We start from the raw sequence: 24895 nt of genomic DNA on the forward strand, positions 1-24895 counted from the left end.
TCATCATACCCGAGGTGTGCAAAGCGATTTTTGATGTTCTGCGAACGGAGTACATGAAGGTAAGTCTCTAAAATGTTTGTGCATTTAATAATTTTAATGAGGAAATTTTTAAGTAAATGAATTTGAATTCATAAAATTTTGGTCAAGTGCATTCAGAATTTTTTTTTAAATATGGTAATTTCTTTTTTAAAATGTAAAAAAATTTAATTACGATTAAAAAAAAGTTCTCATTATATCTACTTTTATATGTTCCACTACCTTGTGCCAGAACCGATAGTGATTTTTTCTGTATATGACCATCCTATATGAGACAAGCATTTGGCTTAACGCATGTAAACAATAACATATAGTGATATAATAAAGTGATCGTAAAATATAGTGTACTGTCATAATGCCCTTTATGATAATAAACTTTAGTCACACAAGATTATATAATTTCTCTTGTTTCATATTATTAACAGACTAAATGGTAAAAAAAAGAAATCCTAATGTGAAGAAAAAAGAAATTAAAATCCAATCATAATACATAGCCATGAACACAATTTTTGTTACAGCATAAATAAAAATAAAGAAAACTGGAAAAATATTCTTGGTTTATTTAAATGTATTGGGTATGTTATTAGAGAAAAAATTTTTTGGCGTAGTTTAAAAAAATAACAATGCAAAGAAAAAAAATCAAATATTTATAAAAATGTATTATCATCTTGAGGTTCAGCAGAGGCAGATGCAAAATGTGCAGGAGTGATATAGAGATTGCATTTGTGACTGCAAACATCACTGGTTTGGTCCAAAGTATTTAATAGTCCTCTCCTCAGTGCCGAATTTATTACGGATTCTGCGTATATAGCTTGAAGAGGATCCATCCGTCTCAACTTTTTGGCAACCATTATGCCAAAAGCTTCGTGTTCATCAATGTCAATTTTGTCTTTAGCCTCATCGGACAACACATTTGTGCACAACTTCATGAAATCTATGGCAGCATCCCCAACTTCATTCTTTTTTTTTCGTTTTTGTATTTGCTGGACCTGAAAAAATTAATTGTTTCTCCCCTTAAAATAAGATGGTATTGAGAATTTAAATCACTTGATAGTGAAAAAAATAAGGTATCTCTACTGTTGTTATTTTAAGAAAAAAGTGATTACACAGGATAAAAAATTATTAATTAGACCTATTTAGAGAAATGGTGTTTTTTTAATTGAAGTTTAGGTGTTTATTATATTTGATTGTTTTGTCATTTTTCTTCAGATGCCTACCAGTGAAAAAGAATGGTCAGAGATAGCTGATGGTTTTCGAAGCAAGTGGAACTTTATAAACTGTGGCGGTGCCTTAGATGGAAAACATATACGAATCGTACCACCACCACATTCAGGATCATTGTATTTTAATTACAAAAACTTCCATAGTATTATCTTGATGGCACTGGTGAATGCAAATTATGAATTCATATTCGGTGATGTCGGCAAAAATGGAAGAGTATCTGATGGAGGAGTGTTTGATTACACTGAGTTCAGCCGATCACTGAAAGCAGGGCAATTGCAATTACCACCATGTGACAAAAACGTCGAAAATTTAAATTTCGTGTTTTTGGGGGATGAAGCCTTTTCTTTGGGGGAAAATTTTTTGAAACCGTATTCCCAGCGAGAGTTGGATCCTGCCAAAAGAGTTTTCAACTATAGGCTGTCACGTGCTAGAAATGTGGTTGAAAATGCTTTTGGCATAATTTCATCACGATTTAGAATTCTCCAATCACCTATAAATATGAAGGCTGATAATATAAATTACGTAATACTTGCCATTTGTACGTTGCACAATTTCTTAAGGAAAAGAAACACTGACTACATTTGTGCAACAACTTATGACAGAGAGGATGTGGAAAATCAAACAATGCATCAAGGAGACTGGCGCAAAGACACTTCACCACTAACTGATTTGCAACCAGTCGTACTGAGAAATACAACTCTCAAAGCAAAACAGAATAGAGAGGCGTACAAAAATTATTTCATGACAAAAGGAAAAGTGTCATGGCAGGATGCTATGGTGAAAGCAGGGAAAGCATAAAATTTCCATTTATTATAAATATTACGACTTAATAAAAGCCATGTATTTAAATATTAAACCTGAAACATGTGTATTTCTCTTTGACGCCTTGAACATACCGTTTATTTTGAACCAACAAACTATAATTACCTTGAAAATGCTGTACAATTAAATTATGCACCTTGAGATTATTACTCTGAAATAGTTTTGCGTGTAAATTATGCACCTGCAGAATATTACTTTGAAAATATTTTGCATTCAAATTATGCACTTGCAGAATGCCACTTTAAAAATAGTTTGCATTCAAATTATGCACCTGCAGAATATTACATTGAAAATATTTTACATACAAATTATGCACTTGCAGAATATTACTTTGAAAATATTTTACATACAAATTATGCACTTGCAGAATATTACTTTGAAAATATTTTGCATTCAAATTATGCACTTGCAGAATGCCACTTTAAAAATAGTTTGCATTCAAATTATGCACTTGCAGAATGTTACTTTGAAAACATTTTGCATTCAAATTATACATCTGTAGAATATTACTTTGAGAATATTTTGCATTCAAATTATGAACTTGAAGATATCACTTCAAAAATATTTTGCATTCAAATTATGAACTTGCAGAATATCATTTCAAAAATATTTTGCAGTCAAATTATGCACTTGCAGAATGTCACTTTAAAAATATTTTGCATGTAAATTATGCACCTGCAGAATGTCACTTTAAAAATATTTTGCATTCCAATTATGCACTTGCAGAATGTTACTTTGAAAACATTTTGCATTCAAATTATACATCTGTAGAATATTACTTTGAGAATATTTTGCATTCAAATTATGAACTTGAAGAATATGACTTCAAAAATATTTTGCAGTCAAATTATGCACTTGCAGAATGCCACTTTAAAAATATTTTGCATTCAAATTATGCACTTGCAGAATGCCACTTTAAAAATATTTTGCATTCAAATTATGCACTTGCAGAATGCCACTTTAAAAATAGTTTGCATTCAAATTATGCACTTGCAGAATGTTACTTTGAAAACATTTTGCATTCAAATTATACATCTGTAGAATATTACTTTGAGAATATTTTGCATTCAAATTATGAACTTGAAGATATCACTTCAAAAATATTTTGCATTCAAATTATGCACTTGCAGAATGCCACTGAAAATACTGTGCATTTCAATTATTCAGTACATACAATGTTTCATTCAAAATGCATGAAAATATATCTTCAAAATCTTCCTGTGTGAAGATTAAACTTATGCGTTTGGAATATTGCACATTAAACATAATTGTCATGTACTGAAAATATATTCTAACCTGCTCATGTTGAATTTCCTCCTCATGGTCATTCTGCTGGCCTTCGATAGGTGTACTGGTCCATGAAGAATGGATTTGACTATCTTCCAGTTCACTGCTGTTGCCGTCAATCTCTCCACCAGGAATGATAATATCCATATTCGACACACTAGCAGTCGGTATTTCCTGGTCTGTCGTAAACAGCAGAAGCTCGAAGTACCACAACATTGGCACATATACTTGGTCAGCCGCTGACCCACTCCGCTGGCTGTCAGAAATTTTTTTCAGTTCCTTTCTGAAGGATCCCCTTAAACTTTGAATTTTTTTTGTAACGAAGTCCCGATCAGCTTCCGGGAACGATTGCTTGTAAAAGCATACTAACTTATCGTAAGCTTCATTTTTGATGTATTTATTGCTGTACTCTTTACTTTTTATTTTCCACAAACATGGAAACTCCTTATACAGATTAATGAAGTCCGTTAAAAATTCTTTGCTCCAGCAACGCGAATCAGCCATACCTCTTTCCTCACCAAAAAGTGTGTGCTTAACAGACAAGAACTTTTACATATATGAAGCTGGCAATCTGCATTCTGGATACTGGGGGGGGGGGGGGGTATGCAAAAACGATGGTGTTACATTTTTGTGGCACCAGACAGAGGGTGTTACAATTTTTCAGTCGCCTAGACGGGGGGTGTTAAAGTTCTGAGTCGCCTAGACAGGTAGTGTTCTTTGAAGCACCAAAGAGGCTGAGGGAAAGAAAAAGGTAGAGAAATGAATAACCGACGGAAAAAACCCAAACACGTATTGTGAAGTACAACAGTATCTGCCGACAAAAGGACGACCTTTCACTGGACTTACTAAATCCCTGTGCAGAATACCGACATCACTTGAAGCGTGCTTTATGAACTCCTCCAGAAAAAAAAACGGGTTAGTTTTTAAAGTCCTAATGGAGGGGTTTCTTTTTTTCGTTGATCATATAAAATTTAACAAAAAGTAACAAAGTGAGTTGATTCCGCTTAAAAGGTTATTCAGAAAACCATCATGAACAAAACGTAATGAGCAAGAAAATCTCCAAGCGTTGGTAACACGAAAATTAGTTGTACTGAGCCGGATCCACTGTATATGGATATCGCATTATGCAAAAGAGATAAAACAGAATAAAGTCATCTTATGCGCCCATTACCAACCTCACATCGTGTTTATCGGAGGATCAACAACTATGAATCTACGATCCACATTACGCATACAAATGATTTAATATGAAGAGACCGCCCCCTATTTTTTTAATTCATGAATAATTTCAATATCACAATACATACGCTTAACCCTTTATCTACCACATTATGAAAGAAAAAAGAAAATGACCAGGCGCTGACATGATGAAAACATTCAGGGAGCTGATAAGCGCTGTTCGCCCCATACATACGGGACTCAAGCCCGCCCGCAGGATGGGGAATGATCGGTGCATTGCATGCTCATTAATTATTGAAGAAAATTTATTGGGGGCCCAGCCTTCAGATCCTTGGCGCTTATGGAACATCATTGTTTATAACAATTATTGTCATTTTAGTTCTAAATAAAGATTTAAAAAAGGAAACACTGTTTTTGATACAATTGTTATATTTTAACGTTTGTAAGGAAACACCTTGATTTTTTTTTTAGGTTTAAAATTTGAAAAAAGAAAAATGTATCTATAATACTATCCACGCATTAGAAATCCTTGTTTTCGAGACCCAACTTTTGGCAAAAAGGAAATCCTTGTACACGTTAAAATTATCATATCGGTAGTTCATAATAAATTATCAAACCTAGTACTTTACAAAGTTCTGTCAGTTGATGAAGAGTTAAAAATTACTAATAGGCTCCTGTTTAAGATGCTCTCTCTTGTTTAAAAATATTTATTTTCCGTATTGAAACTTTTCCTGTCAAAGAAAGTTCTGCTACTTAATATATCAATTCTGTACTATAATTTAAAATAATTACTTATATAATTATTTATATATTAATAAATAAAAGCAAATTTTTTTATAAATACATTCGTTTTTAATGAGTTACTGACTGAGATGTTGAAGAAAAACTAAAAGAAAGATGTTTGTGTAAACAATCCGCGTTCGAGTAAAATTACTTTTAATTTAACAAACGTCTTCTCTATTAAATATAATAATAATAACGTAAGGTGAGTATAAAAGGGCCAAATCAAACTTTAAAAATTAATTATTACGATAATCTAAAGCGTAACTTTCAATAAATTTATCATCTGTAAAAGAAGGTATTACGTACAAAAAAGAAAAAAAAACATCGTCACATACTCTGAAAAAGAAAAATGGAAGTGAATATTTTCAGCGAATATATCGCTAAAAAAACATTAGTAATATTGTTTTCTCTCTCTTCTTTTAAAAGAGCGATAACGAAAGAAGATGTCACGGGAGCGAGGGATTCGCCACGTTTTTGCCTGTAAGCTGCTTTGCGTTTAGACGTACGATTTTGAGTTCGCGATTGAACGTTGAAATGTCTCGTTCCTGCGCGCGTTTCTACCCCCACACTTTTTTCGTCTTTACACGCGCACTCTTGAAGGCGGTTCTGAACTTGTTTACAGCTATCGCGCGCGCAAGAGCGTACGTGTAAAGGGGCCTTTACGGGAATGGCCAGATTGATGTGTCTCAAACCTGCCAAAATAGGCTTTCCGAATGCAGGTTTCAAATATGTCTTTGCTTTAGACTCTGTCTTGTGGCGAGGGACCAAATCTTCTCTTAAGACAGAAATTTGGCAACCTGAATCAATCAATGCATTCACAATTTTTCCCTCAATGCTAACTTTCATTCTCTTCAATGCGGTGATAGATTGGATATATCCGGAATCCTGTCTGATATCGTCACTGATACCGATTCCTGTTACTGAAAACGCTTCTGTATCTTGTGGTACACTTTCCGTTTCTATCTGGTTGACTCTAGTATCCAAATTACCTGCTCTTCTATTACTCATGCTGACTCTGTTCTTATTTTCAGGACAGTTCCTTTTTACATGGAATCTTGACGAACAAATGAAACAACCTTCCTCTCGAAGTGGCTTCTGATCAGAATATTTCTTTCCATGGTCACGAAAATATCTATTCTGTTGGTTATCATAAGATCCCATGTCAGAAAAATTTTCTGAACGTGAACCGCTATTATTTGTCGCACTCGTGTAATTATCTACTTCTTTCGCGAGTTTGACTGCATCTAACCAACCGTCTGTTTCTTTCAACTGTATATAGGTTCTGATGTTTGGGGACAGGCTTTCTTTAATTTTATCAACGATGACCAATTGTTTCAAATCCTCAAATGTGCTAACTTCCCTCGACTTGAGGTATAAATCTACAGTTGTTTCCACCCTGACCGCATATTGACAACACGTTTCTTCCGCTTTCCTTTTCATCGTATCTAGATTCTTTTTATGTTCAATGGGAGTGATTTGAAATTCCTTCAAAATCATCTCTTTGATTCTGTTGTAATCATCAAAATCGGGTTCTGCCTGCCTCATACTTATGCATCCAGCCTTCCCCTTCAAAATGCATAGTATAATTTTCCCATGGTATTCCTCCGGGACCTCATACAACTTGAATATAGTCTCTGCTTGATGAAAGAAAAAAGGCCAATCCTCTATGTTTTCCGTCACCTCTGGTATTACACCTTTCATTAAATTCAAATACCCAATAAAATCATTATTGCCACGTGTTCCCCGTCTTTCATTATGTTTTATTCTCTCTACCTCTAATTCGTGGTTTCTTGCTTCTCGCTCTGTTCTTTCATCGATAATACTATTTACTAATTCTTTCACAAATTCTGGTTCATAATGAGGGCTTTTCACAATTAGCTCTTTCAAATCCACAACCTTTGCGTCTTTGGGGACTTCCACCCGTAACTCGTCTGCTAAAACCAGCAGGTCCTCTTTTCGTCCCCTGGCAAAGACGGCCATTTTTAATTTTTTTTTTTCTTTTTGAAATCAGTATCGAATGATATTACGGTACGAAAATAGTTCGGTTTCGCCTAACAAACAAAAAAAAAAAAAATGTGACCGCTCACCTCAGTATAGGCGAAAGTCTTGATGCTCGTTCGTTTCTGCCGATGGTCGAGCTTTCACATAAATATTCCGATGTCTTGAGACACTGGTGACCACCCAATGTGTGATCAGCTACGCCAAGTGATTAGTCCTGATCCTTCTATTTTGTCAACCGCTTAACGATGATTTATTCCTGCGATCACCTTCGCACAAAATAGTCAGTTTCCATTCAGTATAGTTCTACTGACCGCACTCCTGACACCACTATGTAGGGTTCGTCTTCAATGAATAATTGCCACACACAATCATGAGCACTCTCTGCCACTTTTATATATAATATTTGGTTTAATCATACTTTATCACAATAAACGTTATACTATTAACACGTCCTCCTCGCTTACAGCGAGCCTTTGAAATTACCTCCTGAGTCCACAGGAGCCACTCTCTAACTAACCGAAAACACACCAAGCTTCTTTTCTCTTCGTCGAGGGCCTTTCTCCCCCACCCACGCTTTCCACTCCCATCATGCTCCTTCCCAATGGGGGAAAACCTTACAGTGTGCCTATTTTGATCATTTCGAAAAAAGAAAAGAATAGCGTAGATAGACACAAAAAAATGTTCTTTATTTAAACAGTACCATCACCCGTTCACAAATAACAAATGACTTTTAACTTTGCCCCTAAGAATATAAACAATTAAAAAATCTCTAATATCATGAACATGAATTCCAGCAGCATGTGATAATTACTTGAACGCAATAATTACATTTCATAGTATTTTCTTACAGCGAATACACTCTATTGAAATATATATTGAACCGCCGTAATTGCTTCGTTGTATTTTGCTGTTCATGTGACACAGAGTGATCGGTCGAATCATTGCAAGCAGGTAACCGAGCTCAAGAAATTACCAGCGACCGGGTCTCCTAGACCGTTTTGCTTCGTGAATTCTTTGATGTAGAATCCTGTCCTGATAATGCCTCGTAACCTGTCGATGGATACGTCGACGCCGTCAGTCTGTTCGTAAAGAAGGTATTTGTACAGGTGTGGCCCTAAGGAGGGGGGGGGGGGAGGTGAAGGAAAGAAAAAAATGTTTTCACGCTAATCAATCTACTTCATACTGAAAAAAGACATCTAACTATTTTGAGATAGATTTTGCCAAAATGCTGGGTAAATAAGTCGTGCTTCATTGGAAGCTGGATCCACACAAGCGGAACTCGTAACGGAAAAACCCGTTTTCAGGTGTGACTAGAACAGCGCGGGGGATTTACGTCGTGTATTTTGAGCAGCCACGCCCCAAAAGTGGTTTTTGCGCTACGGAATTTGTGGAGAACCTGCTTCACATATATTCCTTCAATAATATTGGGTTATGTCTCTTTCATACGTTGTCGATAGAAAATATATTCAAAGAAATTAAATTTTCCCCTCAACACAGGGGTACTTAACCTCTGTCAGTCGTGATCCAATATCCACAACATGATCAAATGCGTGACCCACCGGTCTATTTCTAATTTAACTATTTCAGTGACAAGGTCGAAATTACTAAATACCCCTTTAAAACAGGTGCAGCTCATGAGGTCATGGCAGGTCATGGCTCAGCAGGCCATACTGGGTGCCGCTCTAAAAGGAGAACCAAATTCAAGTTGAGAGGGCTAAAAAAGCTTTGACGACCAAAAAAACCTTGGTCGGAGAGTGTCTAAAATATGTCCCGCACTGATAGAGATTTTTTTTAGGGATCTTTTTGCCTCACGCAGGAGGCCAAAAGAAAGATGCACGCAGGAGATTTCCACTAATAATACGGTAATATTACCTGGCATATCTGGGGAAAGCGGCGGTAGGTGAGAGACGATTGTCCTTCCTTGGTCCACATTATCTCCTGGAATATCCGCAACAATCCAATGCAAAAACTGCTCCGGAAGTTGAAGAGTATTAAAAAGTCCATTCATATCTGGAAATTCACGTATAATTATTTTTATAATTAAAGAAAAATTATGATGATAATTTTTCGTAGATATTTCTCAAGAGGACACAAGAGTTTCTTCAACCTTTGTGAACCCTAGCGGCCCCAGTAAGGATATCTGAAACAATTCGACCGAGCACTCATTTTCAGGTGTTGACCATATGACCCGTATTTTACGGGACATTACCGTATTGACTATTTTTATACAATTGCCCTCCCCATAGGCATAAATAGACTTGGAAGTCTGGGGGGGGGGGGGCGGCAGGGTCATTATTGCTGGGTGGGGGCACAATGATGTTGATGTTATATTTCATATATACACTTATATATACATTAGACTCCACCATCTCCGCCCATGAATTGTCCCTTTTTTTTATCAATACAATGAAATTTTTCATTTTCCCACTATTGGGCTATTTTTTAGCAATAATTCTTGATCTTTCCTATTTATGGCAACTTTTTTTTTCAGTTGTGCCGTATTTACTCATAATTTTCTAAATGAAATACAGTAAAACCTCTCTTTTGCGGTCGCCCGTGGGGGGGGGGGGGGGAAATCTCCCCGTAAAGGATGACCGTTAATCAGGGGTTTTTTAGTATATAGATGGAAGTTATTATCAAATCACAAAAGAGAGGTGGCCGCATCTGTATCCGTTAGGAGCGGTTTTACTGTACTATTATCAAAGTTATGACGATTCCCGTGATTTTTGTTTACTGAGATCTGCACTAGCCCCTTCATTTTCCATACCATACAGGAATTTCGGCAATAAAATGAATTTTTTTTCCCGAAAATTTCATTATTACGTATTTACATAATAGGTTAACCATATTTCCGCGAAAATATAAAATAAAATACGGGATGGTAATGATACTAAAAGTGAGCGAAGTTGCCAATTACAGTGGATCCCGATAATAGCGTTCCCGTTCAAAATTTTTTTTTTTCCCGCATAGCGTGACCAATTTTCGTGGATACTAATGTTACTTAGAGATACAGACAATTCATTAATTTTTCATTGAATGGATGAAATTTTCACACTCATTTTTGAATTTTCATCAGTTTTAGCAATAATTCATGGCCGTGTACATTTATTTTGAAATGTTTCGTATTTTTTTTGTAGTTTTCTAAATGAAATGTGGTAAACAAAGTCACATAATGGAAATTTTTATTTTCCCTTATGTACAGATTTGTTGATTGGAATTTGTTGCAGCCTCTTTATTTCAGCACCACTCAAAAACTTCTGCAAAATAATTGGCAATTATTGGCAATTCTATTTTTTTGGTGACTGCGATATTACGTATTTGATTGGCTAACAATATTTCCACGGGGGAGAAAACTGAAATACTAAATTCCTATTACGCTAAAATGATGCTAGTTAACGCCGAAACTGATGCCAAATTCAGACAAATTACCAGTTACCGTTAAAAATTAATGCCGAAGTCGACCAAGCCTGCCAATTATTGCTTAATCATGGGGAAAAAATCGCCAATGAGGGAAAATGAAGCACCAAGGCAAATTGTAGTGAATTAAAATGAATTCCACCTTTGTAAAGATAAAAAACGATCAGCACAATGACACAAACATAAGAAAATAAAATTTATAATCATAATTAATTATTTCTCACGTTGGGAAAATAATTTTTATTCTTGATTCTAATAAAGAATAAAAATTCGAATACACTTTGTTGAAAGAAAAAAAAAAACTGGGCATTTCAATGAAAAAGTCGGAAATGGCCAAAATTACGTGAAAATGCGGGAATGCCCTGGGAAATGCGGGTCATTTCTTACAGGAGATATACTATACCTCCTTATACCCTTATATCTCCTCTAAGGGCCATTTAGTCACCGTAGTATTTAGGGTCGTAATTTCCCATGAAATACAGTCGCGCTAAGCTTCGCCGCAGAGAGCAACAGGTCTACAACGATACAATAAGTTAATCATTACACTTAACTCACAGTTCGAAAAATTTACGGCAGATGGTAGCACTATAACAAAAAAAAGCAATACAAAGAAACAAACTACGATGGATTTACAACACGGACACGCACTTTCCAACACGTACCAATTCGTTAGAAGTTCCACAGAGGAGTATGAACGAGGTGCATGTATGGTTTAGTAGTAGTCACTCTAAGCTGTGAACGTCTAATTTTTTATCTGATCCCATATTACAATTGATTAATTCATTATTTAATTATAAATACATTATCATGCCCGACTGTGGACCATAGGATGAGAAACGCTGTTTCGGGGGGTATATAAATATTCAGAAGAATTACCCGGTCCAAACATCGTCAGAGTATAGTTCTTGCTACTGTCAGCCCCGTCGAAGGATACGGCAGGTTTGAACCAGGATTGGTGTAAAGTGATCCTGTTTCCCAAGTTCACTTCATCTTTGCCATTGTACACAACCTGTTCGAAAAAGAAACAACGAAAAATTGATAGAAATATCCAATAAAATTCCCGCGTATACAGTCAAAACTCGATTGTAAGAACATCGAAAAAATTCGAGGTTTACGTTCTAAATAACTTTTGAAGTATGGGCAATATAATCTCTAGATCAGTGCTCTTTAAGCGCTGGTCCGCAAACTGGGGCCAGTCCGTGGGAATTTCTACCGGTCCACGGAAACATTTGGCATCAACTCATGTGCAGCTCTACTACATAATTTTATATTTAAATAATATACAAAATACAAGGCTGTTGAATAGTCTTTACTTGTTAACTAGTAGAAGACCCTTTAATTGCTTCATTATGAGGACTTGAAGGAATCGTTCAGGAGTAGAGGCTTAAAATCCAATCCGCACCTTCTCGTGGTGCAGACTGTAAGTAGCCATGTATAACACGTGGATAGTTTCTACATTCTGTTTGGTCCGCAAATTATTTTTCCTTTTTGGGTTTTTAGCCGGTTCACAAATTATTCCTCGTATTCATTTTTTTTCCAGCCGGTGCGCAAATTGCGCCTCCTATCTATGAATTTTTTCTGGTCCGCAAATGGTGTCTCCCATTTATGAATTCTCATGCGTGTATTTTTTGCTAGACAGCAAATTATTACTCCTGTCTGTGTCTTTCTTTGCCTGTCCGCAAATCATTTGTTTATTTGTTGTTGTTGCTTTTTTCCAGTCCACAAATTATTTCTCATTTTTGCCGGTCCGCAAAGTGTTTTTCTTTTTTTGTGCATATTTTACCGTTTCACAAATTATTTATCCTATTTAGGTATTTTTGCAAGACCTCAAATTTTTTCTGCTATTCATGCATTTTTTCAACGGTCCTCGAATTTTTCCTCCTTTTTTATATATATATACTTTCTGCCGTCCACAAACTATTTTTTCCAATTTTTGCCGGTCCACGTTAGTGGTACGCTGAAGTTGGTTTTCTGTGGTTCCAAAATTAGAGGTGAGAATGCGAACCGATCTCTCCGTTAAAAAGTCTCACCGCAGAGAGCAATCAGGTCTTACAACGGTACAGTTATGGGGTACACTCTTAGCCCTAAATTTTTCTAATCAACGCGGACTTACATGGCTAGAATAGTTGCACTTACTAATCAACAGATAACACTGAATATTATAATTGACAAACTTTAGCGCTACCTGTCGCTGATAAATGTAACTATTTCGGCAATAAAATTTTTGACATTTAATAAAATCCTGTCTTTGCAGAACTGTATCGTCTATGCTTTTCAAATTACGGAATTTCTATTTATTTTTATTACTTTGTGATCTTTTTATTGGTGTCGGTGATGAAAGAACAATTGTTGCAAATCAACTCAGTCACTGTTGAAAAGCTATGCTAATTCGAGTGCATTAGTGATTGGTGAATTCATAAACATCAGTGGGATTATTTTTTCTGAATTTTTTGAATTGAACTGTCAACTTCAAAGGGGAAAACCCTAAACTCAAAAATCAATATATATATATATATATATATACATATATGTTATTGCTATGTAAGCTAATTTCAACACCTTCCTCATAACATACACGTCGGTTATTACATACCCTTCTCGAATCACGTAGGGGCTATGTTATAACCGAACTCGACTGTATTTACATCTAACACAATGTCAAAGAGGGAAGAAGTGATGCTTGGAGGTCCCCCTTTCAAGCAGGCTCACAAGTATTGAGCAAAATTACGACTCTTCCAATTCAAAAATTGTAAATTATGTAGATTTCGCAAAAAAGTAGTAAAAAAATCAAATCTCAGCATTTATTCGTCAAAGTTGACCAATTTCGCATTTATCGCATTTATTTCGTAAATTTCGCATTTATCGCATTTATTTCGTAAATTTCGCATTTATCGCGGTTATTTCGTAAATACGAAATTTACGTATGCCTAGGTATTATGAATTCGAGACGTTGCCAATAATGGCCAAAAACATTACTAGTCTCACGCGAAATTGCCAGTTATTGCGCATAAATAGCCATTGGAGGGAGTGAAATACTACAGCAATTTTGCACTGGATTAAAACGTATTGCTCGAAAAAAAAGAAAAGAGAATATATTATACATCGTAACAATCACGAGATTTGATTTTCCATTCAATTAGAATTAAATTATCAAGTCTTCCTATTCCATCGCCGCGGGCCATAGGTCGAGAAACGCCGGATTAAGCAAGGTATCAGTTCCTCTTGCTGATGAAGCTGGGACGGCGAATCAGTAACGTTATACTCAAAGCCGTTACGGCGGAATTTAACTGAAATACCAATCGAAACAGGATAAAACTGAAAACCCAATACGTACTCGGAGCTTTGACGACGGTGCTTTTGGAATTGTATTCGGTGTTATTTTATACTCGATAAATTTTTGCTCGACATCATTAGCTTGAGTTGAAACGGCAACAGCCGAAGCGACAAGGATCAAGCTCGTCGTCAGCTGCCATGAAAGTATTTTTACATGAGGCATGTCCGAATGATCCGAACTTGGCTTCTTGTTCTGCATCAGGGTAAGTTACCAGGATTCACGAATAAAGATGACGTTTATATAGGTTCCAAGATTGACCCTAACTGAAGAAGAGAAATTCCAACGTGATGATCCACTTTTGGTCGCACAACTGGAAAACGTAGGGAAAAAACTGGATTCAATGTCCAAAAGAAATAACTTCCAATGTTGTCTAACGGATTTGCGTCCTTCTTGGAATTCGTTACATAACGGGTTGGGGTTGTTTTAGTACAAGTGGATTATTCTACGATTACGCGCGTAATGTCTTATTGATGAAATGCATGTTTGAACAGCTGAGAGGGAAAGGAAAACATGAAAAAAAAAAACCGATTTCACCACATTAAAATGGAAGACGACGCTGGGTACATTGGAACTTCGGTTAACGATCTTAATCCGTTCCGCAAACGTGCTCGTTATTCGAATCAAACTTCTTTATAATGGAAACTTGGAAAATTCGTTCCACAATCATTCATTCACATGAAAATTACTTATAAAAACGTCTTTTATCCAATAATACAAAATAATATAATAAATAATACAATGAAATAAATACGATAATGCCATAAATAAACATACGATAACGACACCCGTATTTTTATGGGCATCTTTTTCCTCGGCCACCTCGTTGGTTGGGCATTTTGCCTGTTGTGGCGTTGTATTTGTATTTGCATTAATGTTTGCAAATTAACTTACTCTAAACGACCAGCGAGAGAAGGACTATCGTTTAGGGTGACTTATAAGGACTTCCTTTTTCTGTATTCTTCTTGTGTGACTTTAAAAAAGGAACCCAATCTATGACACTTGCTTTTGCCTCGTCTTTTTTTTTTTTTTTGGTAATTCCGGAAATGAGAAATCGCACTACCGTTGGACAGATTTATTGCTACAGCTTTATTCGGGGTGGTTCTCTTCTACCAAATTTTGCACAGAATTCCACGTTCGATGCATCTCTTAATCTCATTTGAAGTGAGGGACTCCTCATCTCTCTCTTCGTCTTCCTCATACGAGATCCCGTGCATAAGCTCTTGCTGAGGCGCGCAATGGAGATTCGTCAGTTCGCCTGTGGATATGACCATATTCTTCCACTGTTTCTTGAATGAGGGGCTCATGAACCTCCAGTCCCATGGTCTTTCCCAAGGACACAATCTCTCCTTATTCTTGCTCTAGCCCCTCAAAATCAAGTTCAATAATGCAATCAGCCCCCAGTTTTCTCCAAGCACAATTAAAAAAAATGCTTTAAGTGCACATACGCGTGGTTACGATGGTACATCTAGATTCATGTCGATTTCGTAAACAGTTACATTCGTACGGGAGTTCATTTTTTCGAGTTAGGCACGCTGGCCGGACACTGTAGGGGAGAATATTGCCCACGATTTCACAGTAAGTGTGTGGACGAAAGCGAAAAACCATCAGCTCAGTTGCGACAACGGGAAAATAAATAAACAAAGTTCAATTTTTGCTCCTAAAATGCGAAGCATCGCTCGTTTTAAGGGAAGTTCCGCTGTATTTCACAATCCCTTTAGGTCTAGTATTAGATTAGGCCCCTCCCCTTTTCCCAACACTGCTATTAAAACCCTCTAGCTGTTGGATATTCTTGTTAGGCATTCATTGCGATCGAAAGTGGAAAGCACAGTCCATCTTCTGCAGATACTCAAGCAAGACGTGCAAACAAGTCTTTGATGTGACAACAAGTCTTTCAAAAACAACTTCTTTGATTAAAAGCAATTTAGATGGACTCGACGGTTTTAAATAGCCAATTCTCTATGAAATGACAGAGCTTATATCTTGGAAACGTAGGCATACAGAGACAGTTTTTGGCAGATTTTCTATTTTCTAAGGCACTTCTCAAAAGTTTTGAACAGTTTTTGTTTCAATACGATGATGCCCCTGCACAATGCTTTGAAGTCCAAAAGGTATTGGTTTGAAGCCAATTCAGTGGAACCCCCTCGAATGCCGATTCAGAAGTCCTTTTCAAAGTCCATATAGAGCAGTGATTCTCAACGTGGGCGTTAACGCCCCCGGGAGGCGATGGAATGTTCCAGCGGGGCGGTAGAAGCTACAAGTATAACATAGGATCCTATGGGTTAGATTGCGTGGAGGGGGGTAGGGGTGGGAGGAAAATTTCTGAAGAAGGGGACGATGGGACAAAAAAAGGTTGGGAAACTATGATATTGAGCAATGAGTCCCACCCGGTCATAGGCGCTTCCACGACGTAATGATTTATGACAATTACCTATGAAAATTACGAAGTTTTCCCTGTGGCTATGAGACGACAGTAGGAACCCATTTTGCTTTTCTTTTTTTGATAAATATTCACAGAAATTTATTTGAGTTCCATAGAACAGCCACGTTATCATCAAGGGTTCCGCGAGAAGTTTCACGATAGAAAACCCTGACCTAGAGAGTGTGTGCAATCATGTGAGTGATCAAAGCTGTGTGCAAGTGTGAGAGTAATCAAAAGAATGGCCTAGTGAGCGGGGGACGAAAAGGGTGACCTAGAGCACGGGTTCTCAACTGGGGTTCCCGTGACAGTTTTTTTTTTGGGGGGGGGAGTTGTTCCGCATGATCAAACGCCACATGAAACCCTTACAAATCCCAGAGAGATTTCAGAGAAGAAAACTTTCTTGTTTCTGATGTTATCAAAGCTGGTGCGAAAGCATGTTAACGACCGAAAGACAGTGACACATAGACATATTATATGTATAAATATAGACATAGACCATAAATATTCTCACATCTGAGCGGATTTGTCATGATCTAAAATTTTCCGCCAACTGTAATTTAATACATTACGATATCCAATGATTATTCATTATCTCCCCCCCCCCCAACTGATCATTTTTGGGCAATAATTGATCACTTTGCCGACTTATGGCAACAATTATGGCAACGTAGGAAATTGCTGATGTTTATTATTTTACCGAATTTAAAGATCCCAATTTCCCACATTTTTCTGAATGAAATATGGTCACCCAGGTCATGATGAAATAAATTCTAATTTGACATAAATTATTATTTTTACTGCGATTTACAACAGCTCTTTATTTCTCCGCCCTTCGGCGATTTCAGCAATAATTTTCGAATTCGTCGACAATTATATCCCGCGTATTAAATATCGCCATTTCCCGTAATTTTTTCCCGGTTGAGATATGAATACCCTAAGAACGAAGATTATTTTTAATTACTGTAGGCCTACTTACATCAATAACATCATTTTTCGGACAGTTAGAATTGAAATTACTTAGTCTGCCTGCGGAGACCTGTGCCATCCTCGTGGACCATAGGTTGAGAATTGAGAAACGCTAATACATAGAGCATTCTTTCTTTCTGCTTAGCAGAAACTCAGTGTGTACACGGATGTACTCTCATTCTTCGATAAACTCATTAAACCATAGTATACCATACTTCTGCTTTCACACCATGTAGGAAACCGGATACTACAGTATTTCTTTAGTGCCATTACGGAAGAAGGGACGACCTCCCAAAGCCGGAACTGGTGGGAACTCTGAACAGTCCCCCCCCCCCCCCTAACATTGCTTTTTTGCTGATTCCTTTCCGGGACGTCCGCGAAACCAGAAGGTGGAGTATGTGACAGGCAAGCTATTGACAAGGATGTACAGTAATGCTTTTATTCACGAGACACGTGGGGTTTAAGTTTGTATCGAGAGACGAAGACATTCTCGAAGAGTTCGATTTGAACCTTCATGACGAAGGGATGTAAGTTTCGCACGTTAACGTAGAGGTGTTCTGTATCAACGTAGAATAGAGGAATTTTCCATGTTCGTCAGGTTTCCGTGTGGACTGATCGAACATCCATCTAGATGCTTCACAAGATGCCGTAGAGGTAACTCATTGAAGTGAAAAAGACAAATGAGCCATTGCAAGGGATGGCCTATTTCTTTCTCTATTAATTTGATAACACCATTTTTATAACCAGTGTTGGTAACAGTCACGTCGCATCCGATCGCCATCAATTCCTTCTTATCAAAATCTTGCTTCAAAAAGTCTAGGATTGATGACTTTATATCCCTCGCTCTACTGCTTCTTGGAGTTGTGTGACCGAGATAAATTGACCCGGGTTCCTGCAATATGGTTATGTGTTCTTCAGATATGGTTCTTCTATGGAAAGAATCACCTTCTTTGACATTAGCTAGGGTTTTGTCTTTTTCGACCATCAAAATATATTCCTCGCACACTTTGTTCTAGGAAGTTTATCTTGCAAAAGAACTCTCTGTGGTGCTCCTTTCAAACCTTATTTTCATCAGGTCTATTGTCATATTTGGCTTCTCTTTCGTCAATAACCTATTATCTTCCTGTATCTTCCAGCACAGCATTCGCAATAATTGCAGCTGATCGATCAGGCAATTCTAGCACAAGCAAGAGCAATATTTGGTAATTTAGTTCTCATTTGTGAGGATGATGGTAGAACTTCAAATAATTCGTCGTTATCGATGAATAATTTATATATATATATACATATATTTTGGTATAATATGCATTGAGTGTCTCTAAGAAAAATCCTCCAAATGATGCGCTAGGGCTGTTAAGTTTTCTTGTTATTTTTTCCTGAAATGATTCTAAAAAGGTTTTCTCTTTCATGTGCTTTTGCCTTATTTAATTACGCTTATCTAAGAATATCACATTCAGTAAAACTTTATTATACGCTTTTCTGATGATGATCTTCCAACAATATTCTGTTCAATACTATTTTTCTACCAACACTGTATTCTAAAACATTTTTTTCTCTGTCGATATTAACACTAGCTATAACACCCGGCCCTGCCCGGGTTTTCTTCAATGAGGCTTTTTGGATCACGTGATATCTCCCCCTTTCTGTGAGGGACATGCAAACCATGTTTAAGTTAACCAATATGGTGACTTCCTGCACGACACATGAAAGAAACAAATCTAGATTTAAAAGAACATAGAAATGAATAGTTTTTTTTTTCTTTTTTAAGAGGTGCTGGGTATTTCGATCCCCCCTTGAACTTCAAGTTGTTCTTCAAAAATGCTTATTAAATTTGCGGAATTTCTTCGATGTACTTTATTGGCCCATAATTAATTTTAAAACAACCTAAACCCTATATGAATTTATGCAGTTGAATATTAAAAGACAATGCGGAGAACTTAATTTTCATGCTTCAGAAGCTAAAATAAAACGTTGAAATCAATGTCATTGCATGGATATCCAATTCAAAAGTAGGTCCGGCTAATTACTTCATATTTAATTTTCTAGGCTTCGTATACATCTCTAAGCGAACTCAATGTTTCAAAAATCGAGAGTTTTTAAAGCTATCGATGTGACCGAAAACCCCACTAAATTTCCGCATTTCTACAATAAAAATCGGCAATTTTAACACTGATTTCTATGGGGGATCATCCTTTGCCTTACCCTCAAAGTGATGCTGATGGGGATTATGGCGTCTATGCAAAAAGCTCTCATTACTGGGAGGATTGAACTTCAAAAGCAAATGAAGTACTTGCTTCAGCACAAATTGATGGACCAGCTTCAGGTACTGGTAGATGGAAATGCTAACTTCAACGGCAAACTGTGTTTTAGCTCATATAGATCACTTTTCTCAGAATCGTTGGATATAGATGAGTTTTCAGTGGTTGATGTACTAGTTTCCGCCGTTTCTTCTTGAGACGGACTTCAAATGGGATACCATTTTCATTTTTCTTTTTTCATTGTTTTTCACTTTCCTTTGTTCATTGTTTTTCACTTTCCTTTGTTCATTGTTTTTCACTTTCCTTTGTTCATTGTTTTTCACTTTCCTTTGTTCATTGTTTTTCACTTTCCTTTGTTCATTGTTTTTCACTTTCCTTTGTTCATTGTTTTTCACTTTCCTTTGTTCATTGTTTTTCACTTTCCTTTGTTCATTGTTTTTCACTTTCCTTTGTTCATTGTTTTTCACTTTCCTTTGTTCATTGTTTTTCACTTTCCTTTGTTCATTGTTTTTCAATTTCTTTGTTGTTAGGACATCTACTCGACCAATGGCCGGCCATCTTGCGTGTACTTCTTTGATCTTGCAAGAAATCTCGCTCTAAATTTCGGAGCTTTCTCAACTTGTCACACTTAGTCTTCAAACATGACATCTGCATGCTGCAATGTCGAACAATTTCCGTGTTTCGCACTGAAAAGATTCCAAGTTCAACTTGATAGTTTGAGAATCTTTCCTTGCTTTCATATTTCTCTGAAGACTCTTGTATTTACAGTAAAAGTCTTTGAAAATTTTGCAAATCCGTTGGTGAGAAAACGTAGGAATTGAAGCAGTTTTCGAAATATTTTCTATCTTTGGCACGATGATTTCAAGAATGTCTGCAATAGCTTGATATTTTCTTGATTGTTGTGGCTTCATATTGCGTTGAGTCAGCAAATAACAAAGCATAACATAGCCATAGGTGGGCAAGACTAAAATGTCACAATAAAAGCTTCTGGTCGTCATTTTGACTGCCATACACCCTCTCAGTTAAGGAGTAAGATTGCAGATGAATACTGGAAACAAGGGAAAAACATCCAGTTCACTTAACGAATCACGTGTTCATGGGAATAGGAAAGCCTCCTCCGCGGTGTCATGCTATAGAATTCCACACGTGCGTAAAACTTTAGGGGCGATGAGGAACCTCAAGAAATTTGAATTTTGGGGGAAAAAATTAGGAATGACATTTCTTCACGTAAAGGCATATTTTAAATTCTATTGCGAGGGCAATTTCGAAATTTTTTTTTTTCGTTCCACCCTAATGCTCAACTCTTTAGGGGCCATTCAAGTATTACGTCATCAACGATGGGGGTTTCCGATTTGCTGACTTTTGATGACAAGGGGGGGGGGGGTGTTTGGATAATGCTTACGTCATCAGCCAGCCTTTATGAAAATATGAAATATTTTTAATGGCATCTTACTCGGTGCGCCAAAAACGAGAAAACACTTTCGATAGTTTGTGGGCACTTGAAGTAACATTGATCAGTGCCCTGCAGAACCACTTTAGTGATCTCTAAATGTTTCGCGCATTCCAAGTGATCTGGAAATGTGTCCGGGCCGCTTAAGTGCTCTGGAATTTTGCCACGCATCACTCAAGTGATACGTAATTATGTGCCGCGGATCACCACTTAAATAATCTGAGAATGTGCCGCGCGTAACTTGAGTGATGTAGAACCGCACTGGGGGCCAATTAAGTGCTCTAAAACTACGTCACATGTCACTCAACGGATCTCTAAATGTATCACGGATCGCTTAAGTATTCTGGAACTGTGTCCCAGGTCATTTAAGTGAACTGAAAATGTGCCACGGGCCGCTTAAATGCTCTGGAATTGTGCCACGGGACACTAAAGCGATCTGTAAATGTGCCGCTTAGTTCCTTTTTACAAAATTAGGTTTGAGGGGTGCAGGCCGCATCAGATAAACTTCAAGGCCATAATTGGTCCGCGGGCCAAGGGCCTTTATGCGATTTATCATTGTACGGCTTAGAAGGTGGGTCGCGATGAATTTATTAAAGATACATTTTGAGTTCTTAGAATTCAAATGACATTGAAATGAGCAGAAATTGATTGTAATAACATATAAAGGTATTTTCTTCCGAAATTTCAATTCAAAAAAATATTTTTTTGCATTAAAAAAGTAAATTTTTGATCGTCGGGGGGGGGGAGACCCTATGCCCCCCTCCCCCATGTAAGTCTCTGATTCCAACAATATGCGTTAGTAGGATTCAGAGGGGCAGAGCTGATGACGAAATTTTGTTGACAAAGTCGGGGGGGGGGGGTCAGAGTTTTGCTGACAAGGGGGGGGGGAAAGGGGGTCAGAAATGGCTAAAAATAATTAGCTTTCGTAATACTTGAACGGCCCCTAAATCATAGACTTGTTGTCATCTGCGGGCTTTTTTAATTTTTTCCGAATATGAAACTAGAAAAGAAAGGATCGTAATATTGAACATGATGAAGTATGTGAAGAAATGGATTTCAATGTGACCCACATCGGGAACACTTTTTTTCTTCTTCTAACACTGGCCGCTGTGGTGGTCGAGAGGTTATAGTGCCGGACTCGCGATGCGAGGATCCGGGTTTGAACCCCACAGTGGTGGTCGGCTGAAGTTGGTTTTCTGTGGTTCCCAACTTCAAGGCGCAAATGCGAGCCGATCTCCCCGTTAAAAAGTCTCGCCACAGAGAGCGACAGTCCTACAACGATGAATCATTCAATCATAACACTTCACTCATAGTTAGAAAAACTGGTGGCAGATGGCAGCACTACACATGACAAGCATTACAGAGAAACAAAAAACTTCACGTCAGGTTTCACTACACGTACATTCCCGCATGTACCGATTCGTTGGGGGTTCCGCGGGGTGCATGTGTGGCGTAGCAGTAGTAGGTAGGGCCTCCAAAAAATGGCTCGGGGATCCATGATGTTTTTAAGTCAGCCACCTCGTTGGGCAATTTGCCTGTTGTGGCGTTGTATTTGTATTTGTACTCATAAAAATGAACTTTAGAAAAAAAAATGGAGGAATTTATGGTTAATTAATTAAGGAACAATATATTCGCAGAGATACTTGAATTAAAAAAATCAGAGAAAAGTTGCGAAAGAAGCGCTCTCCGATAGTTTTTGTTGTTCTTTGCCAACTTTATTCCGATTTCTGATTTCAAATATCTCAACTTGGAAACGTGGATTTTTAGTGATTTTTGGCATCGGGACAGAAAGTTCAACAATTTTCTAATTGGGATTTTGTGCACAGGGTGAACGTATAAAAACGTGTTTTTTTTTTTAAATTTTAATAACTATACATCCCCCTTGCAATAAGAATGACGTAGCTGAAATTCCCGACTTTGCACATTTATATTCCGCAAGAATGACTTTAACATCTGTCACCGTTTTCTCGCTATTTTGGAAACCGTCACTCGATTATGGGACACTGTATTAGAAAGTGACATCATTGCATGTTAATTATCATGTCACTTATAATTGTTATCCCAACACGAGAATTACTTGAATTTTGTTCGTCGTTTAATGCAAGCTCCTACCTGAATAAGTTGGTGAAATCCACCAAATCTTTGATCTTAGAGAATGTCGTATGTGTAGCCATGTACGGACCTTATTGGGGCATGTACCATAGGCGGAATAGACTTGGAAGTCTGGGGGGGGGGGCACAATGATGATGTCAATTCTCTCTCTCATATACATATATACATTAGATCAGTGGACTCCACCTTTGACTCTTGGGGGGGGGGGGCGTATGTCCGCCCATGGCATGTACCCGGAGTGGACGAAATAGTGCAAGAGATATCACAACGGGTGGAACGAGAGAACGGATTGGCCATTCATTATACGTTGTTAATGACACCAAAGAAATGGTGCACAAAAAGTAGACTCTTATTGGTGTAACTAATTTTTGTGAGTGGGATTTCCCATGAGCGCTTGAGATACCCTGGAAGGGCTCAATGAGCTACACTATTTTGTATTATTATACGTGTGTAGCTTTTCTGATAATTTCGAAGAAGAAATGAATGGCACAAAGCAACGAAATATTATTCTTTATTTGTCGTACACAATCCCGCTCAGATACCATGTATTTAAATGGACATTGAATCGCCGTGATCACTTTTTCGTATCGTACTGTCACTCTCCACATGAAGTGAGCGATCCAAGCACGGCCCGACGCTCTGTCTCGACGAAGAGATATGAGCAGACGGTCAATGTGGAAGCAGACCGGTAACTGAACTCAAGAAATTACCAGCGACCGGGTTTCCGAGACTGTTCTTCGCTGTGAATTTTCGGATGTCAAATCTTGTCCTAAGAATAGCCTGCAGCGGGTTTATGGTAACGTTGACGCCGTCAGTCTGTTCGTAAAGAATGAATTTGTACAGGTATGGCGCTGGAAAAAAATAATAAAGGTTAACATTAATTAATCTATTTCTTATTGAAAAAAAGAGCCATTTAACTATTTTGAGATGGCATTTGGCAAAATGCTGAATAAATAAGTCGTAGTTCGTAAAACTCTGGGTCCACACAGCACCTCCTAGAGATACAAGGCCTCCGCACGTTGCTCGTGACGTCAGCAAGTAGTCCATTTCCCCTCAGAATATTCAAGGAAAATCATCGTTCTACGGAAAAGAAATAATCGGGCCCAGAATTGGATGATTTCTATGGCCCATATCCAATCACCATGCGGTATTCGAGAGCCAACCAGGAAGATTCTACCCCAAAATTATTTATCACCGATCGCAACGCCATGGCTTAAGTTCACAACGAGCAGGAATTATAAGCATTTTTTTTAAATTAAATTTAATTTAATTGTGCAAAATAACACACACAAATACAAATAATTTATACAAAATAAAGACAATACAACAAAACAAACTCCATCTGCAGGCCTTAGGGGTCCAATCGGTCCGTCCCGGAGCTTAATAAATTGTTTCTATAAGCAATAACAATTATATTACGTGTAACGTTAAATACATTTTCAAAATACATGTTTTTTCCCCGTTTTTACTTATAATTATTTTTTAGTTTCATTCAAAGATTGTCTTTTGAGCACTTTGTTTATGCTTTCAACGAGAAAATTGAAATTTGAGATTTGTAAGAAAAAATTTATGATTCTTTCACCATGAAAATTATTAAATTATACCTC

At 37.3% G+C, this 24895-nt stretch overlaps 3 protein-coding genes across 3 annotated transcripts in view; all 3 read right to left on the reverse strand.

The window, feature by feature from the left end:
- Positions 1 to 626: 626 nt before the first annotated feature.
- On the reverse strand, positions 627 to 3945 carry LOC149083866 (uncharacterized). Its single transcript, XM_089235417.1, has 2 exons — positions 3379 to 3945; positions 627 to 1025 (listed from the first exon to the last, which is right to left on the reverse strand). The coding sequence occupies exons 1-2, from the start codon at positions 3871 to 3873 to the stop codon at positions 684 to 686; spliced, it is 837 nt and encodes a 278-aa protein (XP_089091543.1). The 5' UTR covers positions 3874 to 3945; the 3' UTR covers positions 627 to 683.
- Positions 3946 to 8016: 4071 nt separating this feature from the next.
- Positions 8017 to 14516, reverse strand: LOC149083867 (protein D3-like). The gene is made up of 4 exons (XM_089234247.1): positions 14084 to 14516; positions 11626 to 11758; positions 9205 to 9342; positions 8017 to 8446 (listed from the first exon to the last, which is right to left on the reverse strand). The coding sequence occupies exons 1-4, from the start codon at positions 14279 to 14281 to the stop codon at positions 8271 to 8273; spliced, it is 645 nt and encodes a 214-aa protein (XP_089090373.1). The 5' UTR covers positions 14282 to 14516; the 3' UTR covers positions 8017 to 8270.
- A 9265-nt stretch (positions 14517 to 23781) lies between these two features.
- The window catches only part of LOC149083868 (protein D1-like), a 37855-nt gene continuing 36741 nt past the window's right edge, over positions 23782 to 24895 (reverse strand). The window contains exon 4 of the mRNA XM_089235419.1: positions 23782 to 24139. Within this exon, the coding sequence (XP_089091545.1) occupies positions 23958 to 24139 (182 nt within the window). The 3' untranslated portion in view covers positions 23782 to 23957. The remainder of the gene's footprint in view (positions 24140 to 24895) is intronic.

The sequence above is a fragment of the Pholcus phalangioides genome, unplaced genomic scaffold (genome assembly GCF_987345545.1).
Source record: "Pholcus phalangioides strain wild (caught in Gottingen) unplaced genomic scaffold, Ppha-v1.0 ptg000008l_1, whole genome shotgun sequence".
In the NCBI taxonomy this organism is placed as follows: domain Eukaryota; kingdom Metazoa; phylum Arthropoda; class Arachnida; order Araneae; family Pholcidae; genus Pholcus; species Pholcus phalangioides.